This window comes from Callorhinus ursinus, unplaced genomic scaffold (genome assembly GCF_003265705.2).
Source record: "Callorhinus ursinus isolate GAN/ISIS: 27379988/994484 unplaced genomic scaffold, GSC_fseal_2.0 scaffold63, whole genome shotgun sequence".
Lineage (NCBI taxonomy): Eukaryota > Metazoa > Chordata > Mammalia > Carnivora > Otariidae > Callorhinus > Callorhinus ursinus.
The window spans coordinates 7550375-7569070 of record NW_027397125.1 but is presented as its reverse complement, the minus strand read 5'-3'; the positions used below and the strand labels follow the sequence as shown (position 1 = coordinate 7569070).

Below are 18696 nucleotides of genomic sequence, written 5' to 3'. Positions count from 1 at the left end.
TCAGGTATGGGCAATTTTTGGAACATGAAGAAGCCAACTCCAGCGTGATCTCTTAAGGTTTTGCTTTCAGGAGTTGGGTCATTGATGGTGTTATTCTGGGGAGAAGGGATTCAGGATGAGGAGCTAGAGGGAGTGGCCTGGGTAAGGGGATAAGGAAGATGACGGCCGCATTTGTGCACACGTTGAATTTGCATCCAAATACCCAGCAGGCAATCACTTGTACGGACCTGGAACTCGGCACAGGACGGGGATTCAGATGCAGTCAGTTCTCAATACTCACAGTACTTAAGTTCTCTAAGGTCTCCGTGAACACTGTACTAGCAAATACGGAGTCTGCTCCCAGGGAAACACGGGTGGGTTCCTCTGTAAGTATGAGGATTTTTAGTTTTTATGGCAGCACTAGGAAATAGGTCATGATAACAGACAGGAGAATGGTCAGGTGATCCCTCTTCTGTGTCACTACAACATGTTGAATAACAAGTTATGCGTGTTAGGTGGACTCTATTGTATAGGAAACATGTTTATGATCTGACAGTACAAAATTGATACTTGAACACTCCAGGAATGTACATATATGTGGATATGCTATACCTTAAGATTCTTCTACATTTAGCTGAGGTTAAATTTGAGACGATCTACCTCAAATCTAATAGAGGAGATCAATTTCAGCATTTGTATCTTTTACAAAAGGATGAAAGATCCAGTAGAGTGAAGATACAATTTGATAGGTAAAAATTTGCTTCAGACAACTTCTGTTACATAAAGGTATAGTATGTTGCCATTGGAGTTTATTATGCTGATGTACCTCTGTATGATAGGAAGGAACAGAAAACCCTGAAAAATCTGAAGCCTTAAGTACATCTTTGCTGTTTTGGGGTGGTACAGGACTTCTCTGCACTGACACATGGCTTTATTTATACTCATAAGACTCATACAAGTTCTAACCTTTTGTCCGTGTTGCATCACAATTTAAGATATCTACATTATTCAAACGTAGGGAATGCAAATAAAGAACATTACACTCTTAGAAATAAAAATATTATTTGAATGTAAATAGTTATGGGTGTGGGGACCCAGTTATTTGCCAATTCCAAGTCCAAACTTTTAAAAGTAATATATTTAGATAATGATATTACTGCTTTCTAAGAGGAGTCACCTTGGTGTTTCTTCAAACTGCCCAACTTCTTCAAAAGTGTGGTTTGGTCTTACCCCAAGCACTTTCCCAGAGACAAATCAATTTAGGGAAAGATGGTACATCTTTGCACACGTTTGTACACAGAGATGTGAATATAGTGCCTGTGTGTACCACACAAAGGCAAAAACTGTGTGCTGAAGGTGGGAAAATATTGAGCAAATACACAAGAGTTAAGGAAGCAAAGACGGATTTAGCTGTGCACATGGCAACAGTTGCAGCTGATGGCATGCAGGGAGTAAGGAAAGGCATTTAATTTGTGTATCAGCAACACAGGTGGATAGATAACAGTGTTTTCAACCTGGTAAGTATTTTAACCCAATTGAAGAGCTAGCTGAGACCATTTATTTAGCCACTTATCCTTGTGATGGAAAGGTTCCTCTTAACTGTAGTGCTGATACATGAACCAGCACATATGATAAAATTCTATACAGCTAAATAGACATACATACAGGGAGTACAGGAAAACTGGAGAAAGCTGAATAGGACTGGTGGATCACGGTAGTATTGTGGTTGTGATACTGCACGAGAGTTTGGCAAGAGGTTTCCATTGGGGAAAACTGGGTAAAGGGTACAAGGGAGCTCTGTTTTTCTTACAACTGCATGTGAATTTATAATTATCTCAAAGTTTCAACTAAGCAAAGCTCATCACTTACGTTATAGCACCATGGACTTTGGAACCAGGATGACAAACCCGAGAGCATTCAGTTCGGTGGTTCTTTTTTTTTTTTTAAGATTTATTTATTTATTTATTTGACAGAGAGAGACACAGCGAGAGAGGGAACACAAGCAGGGGGAGTGGGAGAGGGAGAAGCAGGCCTCCTGCCGAGCAGGGAGCCGGACATGGGGCTCGATCCCAGGACCCCGGGATCATGACCTGAGCCGAAGGCAGACGCCTAATGACTGAGCCACCCAGGCGCCCCCAGTTCAGTGGTTCTTGAAGTGTGTTCTCCAAATCAACGGTGTCAGCATCATGGGACATTAGTTAGGAATGACAGTTCTCAGACCCAAACCTGACCTACTGAATCAGAAACTCTAGAGGTGGGGCCCTATAGTCTGTTTGAACAAGTCCACCAGGTGATTCTACTGTGTTTGCCAAAATGGGAGGACTACCAACTTCGTTCAAGCCCATCACTGTACAGTAAAGACTCTGAGAACCAGGGGCGCCTACATAGCTCAGTCGGTTAAGCATCTGCCTTCAGCTCAGGTCATTATCCCAGGGTCCCGGGATCGAGCCCAGCATCTGGCTCCCTGTTCAGCGGGGAGTCTGCTTCTCCCTCTCCCCCTCCCCCACTCATGTGTGCATTCTCTCTTAAAAAAAAGAAAATCTTTTTTTAAAAAAATCTGAGAACCACAGGAAACGAATAGCTCTGTGTAGTTTTATGCCAAGGTATAAAACAGACTGGACCCTCAGGGGTCTTGACTAGCAGTCCAGATTTTTTTTCCATTGAGTAGTGCCATGGGACAGTGATGCTTGATTGCATTTACTTGACCATCTGCCCCCTCTTAGGAAGAATGGAGAGTGAACGGCTGATGATAGAAGGCTATAAAATTAGCCTTGCAGATGAACGTGGAATTTATGTGACTAGTTGTTCTTTTGATTCTAATTTCCTTCCTCCTTTTGATCTCCTACCAGTATAGCTGTCTCGAGAAATTAGTATACTCTTTGTTCCACAACACGGCATTGATGGCCCAGCTCTAGCAATCTCTCTACCCAAGGGGAGTAGTTCATTTTGTCTACATATATTTCTACAAATTTGTTATTTGACTCATTCTTTCAACAGAATTTGAGTGCAAACTTTGTACCAGGCACTGTATTGTGAGGGAAGGAATAGAATTATGTATTGTTCTCTCGGTTCACTGCCTGTTGGGAACATTTTCAATCCTGTCATTGAAATTCAGAGGGATAATTGTTAATAGAGGTAGGTACAAAGCAGTACAGTTGACCCCTGAATGATGGGGTCATCATTGGGGGTTAGAGGCACCAGCCCCCACATGGAAAATCCAGGTATAACTTTCGACTCCCCAAAAACTGAACTACGAATAGCCTACTGCTGACCCTAAGCCTTACTGATAACATGAACAGTTGATTAGCACATATTTTGAATGTTAGATGTACAATATACTCTATTCTTAGAATAAAGTAAGCTAGAGAAAAAACTGTTACAGAAATCCTAAAAGAAATGTTGACAGTGCTGTATTGTACTTACTGAAAAGATCTGCATATAAGGGACCCACACAGTTCAAACCCATGTTGCTCAAGGGTCATCTGTACTTGACATTTATTACTTACAATGGGCCAGACACTGTGATAGATGGTTTGCATGTTGGTTCATTTAATTCTCATTTCCATTATCCAGAAAAGAATACTGAGGCTCTAAGAAGTTAAGTATGTTTCCCAAGGATCACATAGCTCTATGAAGTAATGAAGACTATTTCTGCCCCAAGCCACTTTGGTGCTAGGGAGTTAGGAGCACAGAGCCAGAACTTACTGGGCTTGGGGAAAGGAAAAGGTGCTTAGAGAAGGCTTTAGAGAGTTCCTTTTTGGGGGACAAAGAAGGCACTTGTCAGAATTAGAGTTTTGTGCTTAGTGATGATACAAATGGCACTGCAGTTACCATTCAATAACTGATACTAGAATGATATCATAGTTTTATTAACTGACCACTTAGATTTCCTATAACACAATGAAAGTAACAATCTCCTCACTCTGTTTTTACAGGTATTGTTCAATTACAGAAACTTCTACAGAAGTTAACTTTCTCTTTCTTGTCTTGGAGGAAACATGATTGTTCCTGAGCATTGCTTTGAGATGTCAGATATGAAGCACTGACAAAAATGTTAATTCATTTTACCAGTGCCAGTTTTAACTCCGTGGGTATGAGGGACTGTAGGATGTGAACAGATGAGTAAGGCCTGCCCATCTTCAAGATGCGGAGTGTGCATACTTTCACTGGGTAGGACGACACTGATGGAATAAATTGACTTTAAGACTGCTTTTCAATTTCAGGAAAGAATGCCAAGGAAGTCTTTGGCATTTGTTTTTTGAAATAATTTCTTACCTCTCTCCCTTTTTTATTGAAGTGTAATTAACGTACGGTGTTATACTGGTTTCAGGTGTACAGTATAATGATTCAGCAGTTCTATACATTTCTCAGTGCTCATCAAGATATGTATACTCTTAATCCCCTTCACCTATTTCACCCTTTCCCCCACCCCCCACCCCTCTCCCCTCTGGCAACCACCAGTTTGTTTTGTGTATTTATAAGTCTCTTTTTGGGGGGTGGAGGGGTCTCTTTGCTCCTTTGTTTCTTTTCCACATAAATGAAATCATAAGCTATTTGTCTTCTCTGACTTAATCCACTTAGCGTTATACCCTCTAGGTCCATCCATGTTGTTGCAAATGGCAAGATCTCGTATTTTATGGCTGAGTAATAGTCCATTACTTATAGATGTACCACATCTTTGTTATCCATTCATCTATCATTGGACATTTGGGTTGCTTCCATATTTTGGCTATTGTAAATAATGCTGCAATAAACACAGAGATGCATATATCTTTTCAAGTTAGTGTTTTTGTTTTCTTTGGGTAAATACCCAGTAGTGAAATTACTGGATCACGGGGTAATTTTATATTTAATTTTTTGAGGAAAAACCCATACTGTTCTCTACAAAGGTGACACCAATATGTGTTCCCACCAACAGCACACAATGTTTCCTTTTTCTCCATGTCCTCACCAATACTTGTTATTTCTTGCCTTTTTTTTAAGATTCTTTTTATTTATTTATTTGACGGAGAGAGAGACAGCGAGAGCAGGAACACAAGCAGGGAGAGTGGGAGAGGGAGAAGCAGGCCTCCCGCGGAGCAAGGAGCCCGATGCGGGGCTCGATCCCAGGACCCTGGGATCATGACCTGAGCCGAAGGCAGATACCCAGTGACTGAGCCTCCCAGGCGCCCCTATTTCTTGTCTTTTTGATACTAGTTTTTCTAACAAGTATGAAGTGATATGTCATTGTGACTTTGATTTGCATTTCCCTGATGATTACTGATGTTGAGTATCTCTTCACGTGTCTGTTAGCTACCTGTATGTTTTATTTGGAAAAATGTCTATTCGGACCTTCTGCCCATTTTTTAAATCCAATGGTTTTCTTGCTATTCAGTTTTATGAGTTCTATATTTTGAATATCAAACATGTGATTTGCAAATATTTTCTCCTATTTGGTAGGCTGTGTTTTCATTTTGTTGAGAGTTTCTTTTGCCGTGCAGAAGCTTTTTAGTTTAAGGGAGTCTCATTTGTTGATTTTGGCTTTAGTTGGGTTTGCTTTTGGTGTCAAATCCAAAAAATCATCAACAAAACTGATGTTAAGGAGCTTACTATGTTTTCTTCTAGGAGTTTTATGGTTTCAGGTCTTACATTTAAGTCTTTAATCCATTTGAGCTGATTTTGTATATGGTGTAAGACCATGGTCCCATTTCATTCTTTTGCATGTGGCTGTCCAGTCCCAAGAGACTATACTTTCCCCACTGTATGTTCTTGGCTCCTTGGTCATAAATTGACCATCTACGTGTGGGTTTATTTCTGGGCTCTCTATTCTGTTCCATTGATTTATGTTTCTGTTTTTATGCCAATACCACAGTTTTACTATAGTATCATAATATAGTTTGAAATCAGGAAGCATGATGCTTTGTTGTTCTCACTCAAGATTAAGTTGGTCTTGACAGAATGGGAGAAGATATTTGCAAATGACATACCAGATAAAGGGCTAGTATCCAAAATCTATAAAGAACTTATCAAACGCAACATCCAAAGAACAAAAAATCCAGTCAAGAAATGGGCAGAAGACATGAACAGACATTTCTCCAAAAAAGACGTCCAAATGGCCAACAGACACATGAGAAAGTGCTCAACATCGCTCGGCATCAGGGAAGTCCGAATCAAAACCTCAATGAGATACCACCTCACAGCAGTCAGAATGGCTACAATTAACAAATCAGAAATGACAAATGTTGGCAAGGATGCGGAGAAAAGGGGAACCCTCCTACACTGTTGGTGGGAATGCAAGCTGGTGCAGCCACTCTGAAAAACAGTATGGAGGTTCCTCAAAAGGTTGAAAATAGAGCTACCCTGAGCAATTGCACTACTGGGTATTTACCCGAAAGATACAAATGTAGGGATCCGAAGGGGTACATGCACCCCGATGTTTATAGCAGCAATGTCCACAATAGCCAAACTGTGGAAAGAGCCAAGATGTCCATCAACAACAGATGAATGGATAAAGATGTGGTGTGTATATATACGCACACACACACACACAGAGTGGAATATTATGCAGCCATCAAAACAATGAAGTCTTGCCATTTGCAATGATGTGGATGGAACTAGAGGGTATTATGCTAAGCGAAATAAGTCAATCAGAGAAAGACAATTATATGATCTCACTGATATGAGGAATTTGAGAAACAAGACAGGATAATAGGGGAAGGGAGGGAAAAATGAAACAAGTCGAAACCAGAGAGGGAGACAAACCGTAAGAGACTCTTCATCTCAGGAAACAAACTGAGGGTTGCTGGAGTGAAGGGGGGTGGGAGGGATGGGGTGGCTGGGTGATGGACACTGGGGAGGGTATGTGCTATGGTGAGCGCTGTGAATTGTGTGAGACTGATGAATCACAGACCTGTACCCCTGAGACAAATAAAACAATCTAAACAAATAAATAAGTTGGCTTGTCAGGGTCTTTTGTGGTTCTACACAAACTTTAGGATTGTTCTATTTCCGTGAAAAAGTCATTTGAATTTTGATAGGGATTGCACTGAGTCTGTAGATTGCTTTGGGTAGTAGGGAAATTTTAACAATAGTCTTCAAGTCCATAAGCACAGAATCTCTCTCCATTTATTTGTATTTTCTTGTGTTTCTTTCATCACAGTCTTGTAGTTCTCATTGTGCAGGTCTTTTCCCCTCTTGGTAACATTTAATCTTAGGTATGCTCTTCTTTTTGATGCAGTTGTAAATGGGATTGTTTTCTTACTCATTTTGATAGTATATTTTTAGTATGTAGAAACACAATGTCGGTTCATATACTGATTTTGTGTCTTGCAACTTTACTGGATTTATTTATTCTAACAGGTTTTGGTGGAGTCTTTATGGTTTAAACCTAATAATGTTATCAGCAAATAGTGACAGATTTACCTCTTCCTTTCCAATTGGGAGGTCCTTTGTTTTTTGCCTAATTGCTCTGGCTACGACTTCCAATACTATGTTGAATAAAAGTGGCAAGCGTGGGTATCCTTGTTTCTGATCTCCAGGAAAAAGCTTTCAGCCTCACCATTGAGTAGGATGTTAGCTGTGAGCTGATCAAATTTCATAATGCTTACAATAATATTTAGATTGGAACTCGATTGTTGGGGGTCAGTGGCCATGACATTGGTAGGGTGATAAAGCCACACAAGGTAATAATTGAAATAAAAATTTAAAGGTCAACAGAGAATATCTGAATAATATTAGTAATAGTTTAGAACACTTATGGAAAAAATCAGAATATACCATTTTTATTTTTAGAAGTGTTTTTAAAGGAAATTCAAATATATAAGGAAGTAAAAATATAACCCCAGGTATTTGTCACCCACTTTCAACATTCATGGCCAGTCTTGTTTCATTTCCAGCAACCCCCCATTCTCCCCCCAGCTGTCTCTGGATTATTTTGAAGCAAATCCTAGACCATATGATTTTATCTGTAAATATTTCAGTATGTGTTTTTAAAGATTAGGGACTCTATTTAAACTACAATGCCATTATCATATATTAAAAATCCCTAGTATCATTAGATGTCTATTTAGCCATGTATCATTTCCCAATTGTCATATGTAATTTTATATATATCATTTTACTCATTTATATAACATATATATATTTTTTAATCAGGACGCAAAATCCACAGTGTTTGGTTCATTGGTTCGTAAGTTTCTTAATCTGTAATTTTCCATATGTCTGTCTTTTTTCCCTCTTATAATTTCTTGCTTTGAAGAGACTGGGTCACTTATCCATAGGGTTTCCAGAGTCTGAAAGTTTCTAACTGCATTATACTGGTGTAGTTTATGTAATGGTCTGTTCTTTGTGTTCCTTGTCAACTGGCAGATCCAGAAACTTAATCAGCTTGTTTTTGGTTTTTCTTTCGGCAAGACTGTCATAAGCGGCATATAACCAAATGTTATTTTAAAGCTAGTACTGAAAATGGTTTAAGCCCAAATTTTAAAGACATCCAGGTAAATAAAAGGACTCTAATCATAACATACTATGAGGCAGAGGATTAGTAACTTGTCTTTTCTGCAATAGTATACTAGTTGAAATTATCTCCAGCAATCTTCTGCATGGGTGTAAATGCATAAGAGGAATGAAAAGGTATTCTGTAGGTCTAGGAGTCTCCTAGAATCTGCCCTTCATGATTGTAGAGGACACTACAAGCTACATGTTAGGCCTTTATAGATCTGTGCTGTCAGTACAGTAGCTTCTGGCTACTTCGCTTTAAGTTTAAAATTTGAGCTTCTCATTCACACTAACTACAGTGCAAGTGCTCAATAGCCACCTGTGCCTAGCAGCCATCATACTGGATGGCACCGATACAGACTATTTCCATCATCACAGAACATTCTATTGGACAGTCCTATTTTAGATTCTAGAGGGATCACGGAGTGGATAGACTGAAATTTTCTTGGTGTTCAAGCATATTTTCAGTTAATAAGTTTTCTATGAATCTTATAGTTTGGATTTCTATAGTGCTGCCTCTAATGGATAACTACCCTTTTAATATGAATACTGCAGGACCACTCGTCTGTTGGCAGAAACTATGAGAAGTGTGTTTTTGGACAAATTTGTTACAGATACTATTAACGTCTCTCCTATTTTATGTTGGATTTCAGCTTGCTAATAAACATACCTAGATTATATCCAGAAAGCATACCAATAGGTGACAGTATAAACACAGATTAAGCTGAAAAGAAACATGGTGATAGTTGCTATGGTAACATGGTCAGAAACAGACACGTTAAAGATAGATATCCTTAAGTTTCTATTTTACGTCTTTATGAAATGATTTCAGAGTGAAGTTTTATAGCACAAAGAGTGTTATACTGGAAGCAAATTTTATAGCTGGTTGAGAGAAGAATTCCCTCAATTCTAAAGGTTCTGTGGAGAGCCTGCTCTTTCCAAAGGATACCTTTTATCACCTCGATTGCCGGTAAACATTAACCTATTGGCTGCCCTACTTCCCTTCTTGTTGAAGAAACAGTGTACCATTTTTATTTCAATTTGGTTTAAAAATACTTTAATTGAACTCTGCTTAACCTTTTACAGCGGAAGTTCAGAGTGAAATCGAAAGGATTTTTGAACTTGCAAGAACATTGCAACTGGTAGTCCTTGATGCGGATACTATTAATCATCCAGCTCAACTCAGTAAAACTTCTTTGGCCCCTATTATAGTATATGTAAAGATTTCTTCTCCTAAGGTAAGTAGGGTTGTTATTTGCTCTCTAATCAAACCTAACTACAATTGTATATGGTAACAAGCTATATCTCTATCCATCATAAAGAGTTTGATGAGACAGGGTAGTCAAGAGTCTTTAAGATTCAAGCAAGCAAAGTATGATTATTAGTTTCATGGCTTAGAACAGCGATTCCCAAAGTGTGGTCCGTGGTTTCCTGGGGGAAGGTTCTGAGAAACTTCTAGAGAGTCCATGAAGTCAAAATTATTTCCATAATAATACTAAGACATCATTCTCCTTTTTCACTGTTTTGACATTTGCATTGAGGGTGCAAAAGCAATGGTGGGTAAAACTGCTAGTGTCCAGTAATGGAGACAGTGCTCCAAGTTACAACCACCACCACCATCCGGTTTCACGGACGCATGTCCTGAAAAAGTAGTAACGTTTATTAATGTTACTAAATTTTGACTCTTAAATACAAGGCTTTTCAATATTCTGTGTAATGAAACAAATAGCTGAAGCACTTACTTTTACCAGTTAGCTTGAGGACATACAGTGACTATTCAAGTTATAAACTCAAGCAGCCTCTTTTTTCACCATTTTTATTTGAAAGAACTGACATACTGTGTTTATTAAGACTTAGTTATTTGGCAGATATTCTCCCATTTGTCACCAGTGATAATAAAACTCAAGCATTCAAACGAAAATTAAAATTTCAGAAAATTTGTATCCACCTAAGAGCTTCGCTTCTCAAAAGAGAGCCTTTTCTGATGCAATCAATGGTAATAGCAAATATATTGCTTTAATATTGTATAAGAAGTGTGTCAACATTTGGAAGATTGAAGAATTCAATGAACCATTATTTTTCAAATGATTAATGAATGATGTTACAAATCATGCATGTTAGAATTTCAAGATAAACCAATGCAATGTAATTTAACAGTAAGAAAAGTTCATTGATAGGGTTTAATAAGCTTTCACATGGCAACTAGTCTTTAAGAAGCTACTACTTGTTGAGTTTAGTGTAATATCAAAGAACAATATATCCACAGTTCCTGAAAAGGCTACTACAATACTCCTCCTTTTCTGAATTACCCATCTGGAGAAGGATGGATTTCTTCACATTATTTCACCCAAAACAAGACACTGTAGCAGGTTAAATGTAAATGTAGCTAGGAGACTTTGGTTTTTTTATGAAGCCAAGCATATTAGAGAAATTTGCAAAACTGTAGATATTTTTTACAAAAATAATTTGTTAAAATATAACAGGTTTATCATTCATTTTTAAAAATATTTTCAATTGTAGTTTCTACTATGGTAAACATTATACTTCACATAAACAAAAGCTCTTGGGGTTCTCAATTTCTTTAAACATAAAGGAGTCATGAGACAAGTTTGGTAAGAGTCAGAATAAGCTCCATGCTAGTTATCTTCTTTAAAGTCTTTTTAAAGCTTGCAACTGAGATTTATACATTTTATAGCTCCATCTATTATAAACCATTTGTGCTATATGTAAAAAGGCCCTAGAGTGAATAACAAACTTTGTTCTTTACCCAAGTGCAGATAATCTTCTGTTAAATCTTATCTTTCACAGGTTTTACAAAGGTTAATAAAATCTCGAGGGAAATCTCAAGCTAAACACCTCAATGTCCAGATGGTGGCAGCTGATAAACTGGCTCAGTGTCCTCCAGTAAGTCATCTCTGTATACAGTACACTCCACCCTGGAATTATGTTTAGAAAGCAAGCAGGCAATAACCAGACAGGTAAACAGGCGTCGGGGGAGAGAATTCTCCCCACTTAGCCATGGTCTTCATTCCCAACTGAACTGTCCTACCTCCTCCCATGAGCATTGGTCTAGATCATGGCTTACAAAAAGCTCCAGTGCATTCGGTGGTGACCTCGCTTTGTTAACATCTAATATGTAACCTAAATGAAACAAGATTATGGTTTCAAAATTTGGTTTATAAAATGGATCTGTTTGGGATTTATTATTTGCTTCTAATAGTTACCAGTTCTTAATAACTGAGAAATTGAGACCATGTAAAAAAAAAATTTTTTTCCCTCTAAACAATCAAGTTACCTAGCTTCTGATACCTGAACACATGCCTCCTCCTGATCCTACTTTACATATCATGCTTTGGGACTATAGAACACCTTTAAGTTTTTGTTTTGATATGCAGATGTAACAGAAGCCATAAGAATTATATTTTTTACCGCTTGGCATATTTTGAAGTTTGGACCCTGTCAAACTATCAGTGGTTTCAGTTTTTTTCTGCCAAATTTCATGTCCTAATCTTGCCTCGGTAATTTCCAAGATTAAGGAAGTTTTTCATAGTCTCTGTCAAAACCAGGCTTCTTCCTGTACTGTCCAGATTATGTTTTTTTCTACCTCTTTTTTCTATCATGTCCTAAACAACTATCATTAGTTGTTCACTTTTTGATCATTGCTACTGGTTAAGCATTTAGGGTTGTGAGCAATGATCTGAAGTAGACAGATGCAATCTGACTCAACAGGACATTCAGCCAGTCTGAAAAGGAGAAAGTAGGAGCACACAAGCAAGTACAAAGTGGTGCAGCTCATGAGCCCCTTCCTTTTGTGAGTGTGGGTGAAACTCACTCAGTGCTGGCTGGTGTAAGTGTGTCATCGGAAATGTTTGCCGCTGCAGGAACTGTTTGACGTGATCTTGGACGAGAACCAGCTTGAGGATGCTTGTGAGCACCTTGCCGACTATCTGGAGGCCTACTGGAAGGCCACCCACCCTCCCAGCAGCCATCTCCCCAACCCTCTCCTTAGTCGTACTTTAGCCACTTCAACTCTGCCCAGTAGCCCCACTCAAGCCTCTAATTCACAGGTAAGAGGGGCTCCTTCTTAAGCCTTAACTAGGCTGCCTTAGGTCACCTGGCTGGGATCCAAGCCCAGTTACCCAGCACATTGCCTGTTACATTGAGTCATTTAGTGTCTTCAACGTGACTTCTGTACCCATAAGAAAAACTGGGTAAACAATACACTACAAACATATATTAAACTCCCTAACTACATGTCCTATAAGACATGGATAGTATTTTTCTACACTGTCAGTAGGACAACCATGGAATCGGACTGCCTGGGTTCCAATCCCAGCTCCACCTCTTACTGGGTGTATAAGGTTGGAGAAGCTGCTTACCTGCCCTTTGCCTCAGGAGGACAACCTGTCTCCCAGGGCTGCTGCATTACTGAGTTAATACAGAAGACTAAGTGCTATGTAAGCATCTGATATTTTATTTCTTCCCCTTAAGCCAAAGCCAACATCTTTCTTTAATCTTCCCACAAGTATTCACACAGAGGTCGTGAAATGTACACTTGTGTGTAGAGAAATCTTAGGGACCTGTATCTGATTTGAACCCCGGGAGAACATATAAAAGGATGCCCTCCCCCCTTCATTTATTCATAAGGGGAAAAAAAAAATTCTGGTATAATATAGTATAAACCTAGTAAATGCCACCAGATGTCATCAAAAGGAGTAAGTAACTGAGTTAGGTTAGATTTCATTTTCGAAACTCACAAGGGAATAACCCTGAAAGGGCGGCCTTGCTCTCATGACATGTTAGTTCTTTACACGCGGACCTTGGTTGATGCCTGTGTTTGCTCCCTTCCCCGCCAGGCTTCTCACGGCGATCAGAGGACTGAGCGCTCGGCTCCTGCCCGCGCTGCCTCCCAAGCTGAAGAGGAACCCTGCCCGGAACCCGTCAAGAAGCCCCAGCACCGGTCCTCTTCCTCCGCCCAGCACCACAGCCATCGCAGTGGGACAAGTCGAGGCCTCTCCAGGCAGGAGACATTTGACTCGGAAACCCAGGAGAGTCGAGACTCTGCCTACGTGGAGCCGAAGGAAGATTATTCCCACGAACACGTGGACCACTATGCCCCCCACCGAGACCATAACCACCGAGATGAGCCCCACGGGAGCAGTGAGCACAGACACAGGGAGTCTCGGCACCGTTCCAGGGACCCGGATAGAGAGCAGGACCACAACGAGTGCAACAAGCAACGGAGTCGGCATAAATCCAAGGATCGCTATTGTGACAAGGACGGAGAAGGCATCTCCAAAAAACGGAACGAGGCTGGGGAGTGGAACAGGGATGTTTACATCCGCCAGTGACTTTTGCCCGTTTGTGTGTGTTTTTTTTTTTTAAGTCTTGTATACCACCCCCCCTCAGACTCAATCTTTGGGGTCACTGCAGTCATATGTGATCTGTCCTGTATACTTTGTATTGCTGTTGCTTGAAGAGCAATAGCATGATAGAGAGTATTAATATACTTTTTTTTTCTTTTGTAAGTGCTACATAAATTTGCCTGGTATGGCTGCAGACCTCCGGTTGTATACTGGACTTTTCAAAAACTGTTTGGGATCGCTGCCACTTGAACAAAATCTGTTGCCATCCAGGTGGCATTAGTTAAATTTTAAGAAACATAGTTGATGTTTTCAAAAATGTAGTTAATGTATCCAGCAAGCCAGAACTGGCCCAGGTAAAAAGTGGAATTTCTTGATTCTCCAGATTTTTAATATGTAGGTACCTGATTTGCATATTCATTTAACCATGGACCACTGTCTCTTGCTTGTACCTCGGGCTGACTAAATTTGGGGACAGATTCAGTCTTGCCTTACACAAAGGGGATCATAAAGTTAGAATCTATTTTCTATGTACTAGTACTGTGTACTGTATAGTTTGTAAATGTTATTTCTGCAAACACCTTCTTATGATAATTATATATATAATATATATATACATATATATATATCAGTTTGATCACACTATTTTAGAGTCTTAATGCCAAGTCAGCAGATTTGCTTTATGAATTACAGGGACTAGAAATGCCCACCTTCAGGAAATTTGTAATATCGTCTAGACACCTATCCCCATTCTAGTAGAAAGGCTGTACATACTGTAAATACGTGTGATTGCCTGACTTGAAAAGGTTTGATTTCTGAATGTTTTACCATCCTTGTAAGTTTATAATTTTGACCATAAATTATGGTATAAATATAACCAAACTCCAAAGGTTGTTCTAATCCATGCAGTTCACACTGATTGTGACACACACATTCTTAGTAGCTAGTGTCTTATGTCACTGCACTGGAGTTTATGAGCCGGACCTCCGTATGCAAGTGTGTCTGTGTGTACGAGTGTGTAAGAGTGACTGAGCTGGAGCTGAGCGCTCAAGACTCGAGACCGATATACTTAGAATTCTACCCACCTGGCTTTGTATTTAATTGTGCTACATGTTGCTTTGAGAATCCATTGAGCAGTCAGGGAATGTGAGGAAGCTTGCTGCCAAAGGTGACTAGGAAGGCATTCATCCGCTGGCTCCTTGTTTTTGCTCCTAGAGAGGAGAAATACAGGCAACTTTTAACTGTGAGTGTTTCACTGGAAATGTACAATCTTCGTGTGTTTGAGTATTTGTTTCAGTAAGAAATGTTTACACAGCTTGTAGAATTATTTCGTGGGAAAATAAATTTTTCTAACTTCTCCCACCTCCTCCTTTTCTAACCTTGCCTATGGTTCCTGCTGTTTATCTCCCTTCAGTTTCCCCCTTCATTCCATTCCCTGCCGCCAACTCCCAACAGTTTCGCTGTCCATCAAAACCTAGAAGTGCTTCTTATAACCAAAGTTTCTGCTCTTCAGAAGTAATCAGGGCAAAATGAGGTGACTTGAAGTGAACAAAATGTTAAGAATCTCTTCCTCCATTAGACATCTACTCTGAAGGGGAACCCAGAAGATACTATTCTCCATGCCTCAATTAAAGCGCCGTAAGCAGCTCACAGTGTGGTTGTCATGCTAAAGGCTAAAACCGCCTTCTCCTTGTCGCTATGTGTACATTTTGTCCAGTCATGACTGGACAGGTAAGACAGTATGAGGTGTGCAAGTACCCAGCACCTGAAGTTTGTCCCTGGAAAATGCCGAGCTATAATTGCCTCACTTCGGATCTGTACGTTATGAAATTATTATTTTGTTAAGTTAATCTATTTGTTTTGCTTCTTTGATTATTCCAGGTTCTTGCCAAAAATTCTGGGACCTTTCTAAGTAAACTGTTTCACATTTAACTCCTTATTTCCCTTCCCCTGCAAGAAAACTCAGTTTTAAAAATGAGTCACATTTGAAGGGTCTTATCAGCTAATAGAAGGAACATTTTCCTCAGAATTAATCTTTTTGTTAATTAGCTCTGTACTGTTGACAAATTTATTTATTGAATATAAAAACAGTAGTCATAATATATACATTTTTGATGTAAAATATTCATATCATTGGGAAACCATATTCCAGTTAAAGTTACTTGTATAAATATTTCTGAAAACTTGCATCCCAATTAATGACTTTGGGATATTTAAAACTCTTTAAGTATAACTGGTATTTATCTTACATGCTGCTACCACTAATCCCTCTCAAAGAGTCATGCTAATAGATTCCAGTTTTAAAACTTTTTAACCTGGATTCTTAATTTTTCACTTTACTGTGAAACATATTAGTCCAAATCAGAGTATTCCTCAAAAAACTATATTGCAGGATTTGACACTGAGCATCTGTACGTGAAAACTGTATAGCAGGCATATGTGTGAACAGTGTGTACTCAATTTGTAAATGAAGAAATAATCCCAAGGGCAATGGGAGATTTTACTGACTTGTGGAATGTAAAATTAGTCTTTTCACTCAGCAAAGGCTTAACCTTAACCTACTCAGTTGTAGAATCATGATCTTTGTAGTCAACCTAGAAAATGCTGGAAATGGAACTGTTCTTAATAGTTCTGTGTTTTGTCAAACCCATTTCAGTTTTTCCTATGCTCTTTCCCTACTGCTCATTTAAGTTACTGTTACAAAAAGGTGCTGCTAAATGTAGGATGTCTTAGTCATATTGTACTTTGGGACAATGCCACATTTTTAACATGGTCTGCTATGCATTCCTGTTAAACATTCACTGTCAGCTACACTGAACTGTTCAACAAATCTGGTTTAAAGTCATTCATATAAAACAAATAAAGAGCTGGCTTTCTGCACTGTTTATTAGTAGTAGTAGTATTAATTGCCATTTTAGGAATGATTCTTAAAGTTGAGAATATGTCAGATTTTCAACACTTCCCACGGTGGAGCATCTATCTTAAGGGCAATGCTAATCCCTAAGGTTACTTAAGCGATTTCCCATTATGTCTGATAAAATGCTAGTTTACAGAAGGTAAAGATCTTTTAAAATAGTCGAGTGAGCTTTCTCCCACCTTAATTCACTGTGTGTGGCAATTCTTGATTTTTTTATTCTTCCTTCATTCTTAAAATTAAGATCCATCTTGATGACAAATTTAAATCCTCACTCTTACCCGTTTGCTCAATGATACAATGCTGATAGTCTTGGATACTCTCATCTTATTAGTAATATATCAAGAGTCACACAGAGAAAATAGGTAACTAGATGATTCTAGGCCAGTTATTTAATTCTGGCTATATTATATTTGTACTTCACCCTACTATTTAAAGTAAAATGTGGCACAGGGTTTTGAAGTAAAATGTACTCACTGTTAAATTGAAGTTTTTTTGTTTCACAGAAATATCTATGTTAACCCTGAAATATGTTGAGAGAATATATTCTTTTTCTCCACATTTCCCAGATTTTTCCCCTTTTTATTCTTTTTCTTAACTTCGTGTCCCTTAAGATTGTGTCTTATTTTCCAATTTGCCCGATTTTTGGAAGGAATGAGACCTGCTGAAAAGGTCTTTGTCAAAGCCAACATTTTTGAAATTATTCTTTGTCCTCCTGTTAATATGCAAATATTTTTTTGTTTTGCCTGCATCGCTTAGTATTTTGCTATTTGTCAGTATCAATCAACAGTTTACATGTCTACCGCTCGTCTCCCTGTCTACGATTTTCAGCTGAGCATGTAAGGCTTGGAAGAGAGCATGAGAAGACGTGCATTTTTTAAAACAAAGTTTGGAGAAATGTGCGGAGCCCTAGAAACGGAATTACATAGGTCAACAGTGCTTCTCTTTAGTCCAAGAACATCTACTGGATAAAAAGGCAGAATGAGGGACATAAAGCAGTCAGTCACATACTTGAATCTTTTGGAGCTTGAAATACCTTATCCCTCATTGAATAAAGCATGTATTGATGATCTGCTCTAAAGCAGTGAGAGAAAAGATAGGGTTCCTGCCTCCGAGACTTTCCGGGGCCTGGGGGATGGGAGGGGTAAGAAGCATGCCTATTAAACTAAGAGTGAGTGTGTTCAGTGCCATGAGGGCAGTAGAAGTGGTTCCTAGGGGTGTATGGAAGGACAGAAATGCCTAAGCCAACCTCAGCGAAGGATGTTCAAGAAAGGCTTCCTCAAAGAAGAGGCCTGCTAAAGATCTTACCTGATCTAAAAGACCTTGCCATCTTGATGGACACAACAGTCAGGAGAAATTCCTAACAGAAACCTTGGAGGACAAAAAAAAAAGAAACTACTATTAGGGAATTGTTCCCAATTGTCCACCTTATTTATATACCCAAGGCTGAGAAACTCGGGGGTGATCCAAATGAAAGTTAAAACATTTAAATGTATTTAACACTATATGAGACAGCCTTTAAACTGGGCTGGGTATTGAGTATTTTAACATGTCTTATCTAAAAAGCAGTAGGATGAAGCAAGCCAAAGGTTATAATTTTTAATAAAAGCAGTCACATGTTGGCTGCTAACAGTGGGATGTTTGGTCACTTCTGCAGTTAAGGGGATGTTTGTGTTTTTTGTTGGATTCTAGATTTTGATTATGAAGTGGTCTTTTTTTTGTTGTGATCTACTATATTCACAGTTGCTTTGTCTGTGTTGGTGTTCAGTGAATTTATGTTCAAGAGAACACCAAAGTGTAAGTGCCAAGCCAGTTCCCAGCTACCAGAAGCTGGTTTTTTCCATCTCCCCAGTCATATCACATTAACTTGTATAAATAGATGTTCCGATGGATGATGAAACGTACCCAAATTGTGGAATATTCTCATAATTTTAATGTACAGAGTGAAGAAAGTATTTGTTTTAG

The 18696-nt window shown here is 38.9% G+C and overlaps 2 protein-coding genes across 12 annotated transcripts in view; one reads left to right on the top strand and one right to left on the bottom strand.

Moving 5' to 3' along the window:
* Positions 1-13812, top strand: part of CACNB2 (calcium voltage-gated channel auxiliary subunit beta 2) — a 391004-nt gene extending 377192 nt beyond the window's left edge. For all 10 annotated transcript variants that reach the window (XM_073885589.1, XM_073885593.1, XM_073885588.1 and 7 more), the window contains 4 exons: positions 9541-9692; positions 11263-11358; positions 12336-12521; positions 13311-13812. In XM_073885589.1, the coding sequence (XP_073741690.1) occupies positions 9541-9692; positions 11263-11358; positions 12336-12521; positions 13311-13805 (929 nt within the window). In that variant the 3' untranslated portion in view covers positions 13806-13812. The remainder of the gene's footprint in view (positions 1-9540; positions 9693-11262; positions 11359-12335; positions 12522-13310) is intronic.
* Positions 9510-18696, bottom strand: part of NSUN6 (NOP2/Sun RNA methyltransferase 6) — a 65347-nt gene continuing 56160 nt past the window's right edge. Inside the window, exons 11-13 of one of the 2 annotated variants that reach the window (XR_012376076.1) lie at positions 18040-18102; positions 14903-15028; positions 9510-10095 (exon numbers count right to left, since the gene is read on the bottom strand). Coding sequence is in view for 1 of the 2 variants with exons in the window: in XM_073885599.1 (XP_073741700.1) it covers positions 18079-18102 (24 nt within the window). In the remaining variant the exon portion in view is untranslated. Of the gene's footprint in view, positions 10096-10248; positions 15029-18039; positions 18103-18696 lie in introns of those variants that run through there. The other variant, XM_073885599.1, reaches the window with a different exon arrangement.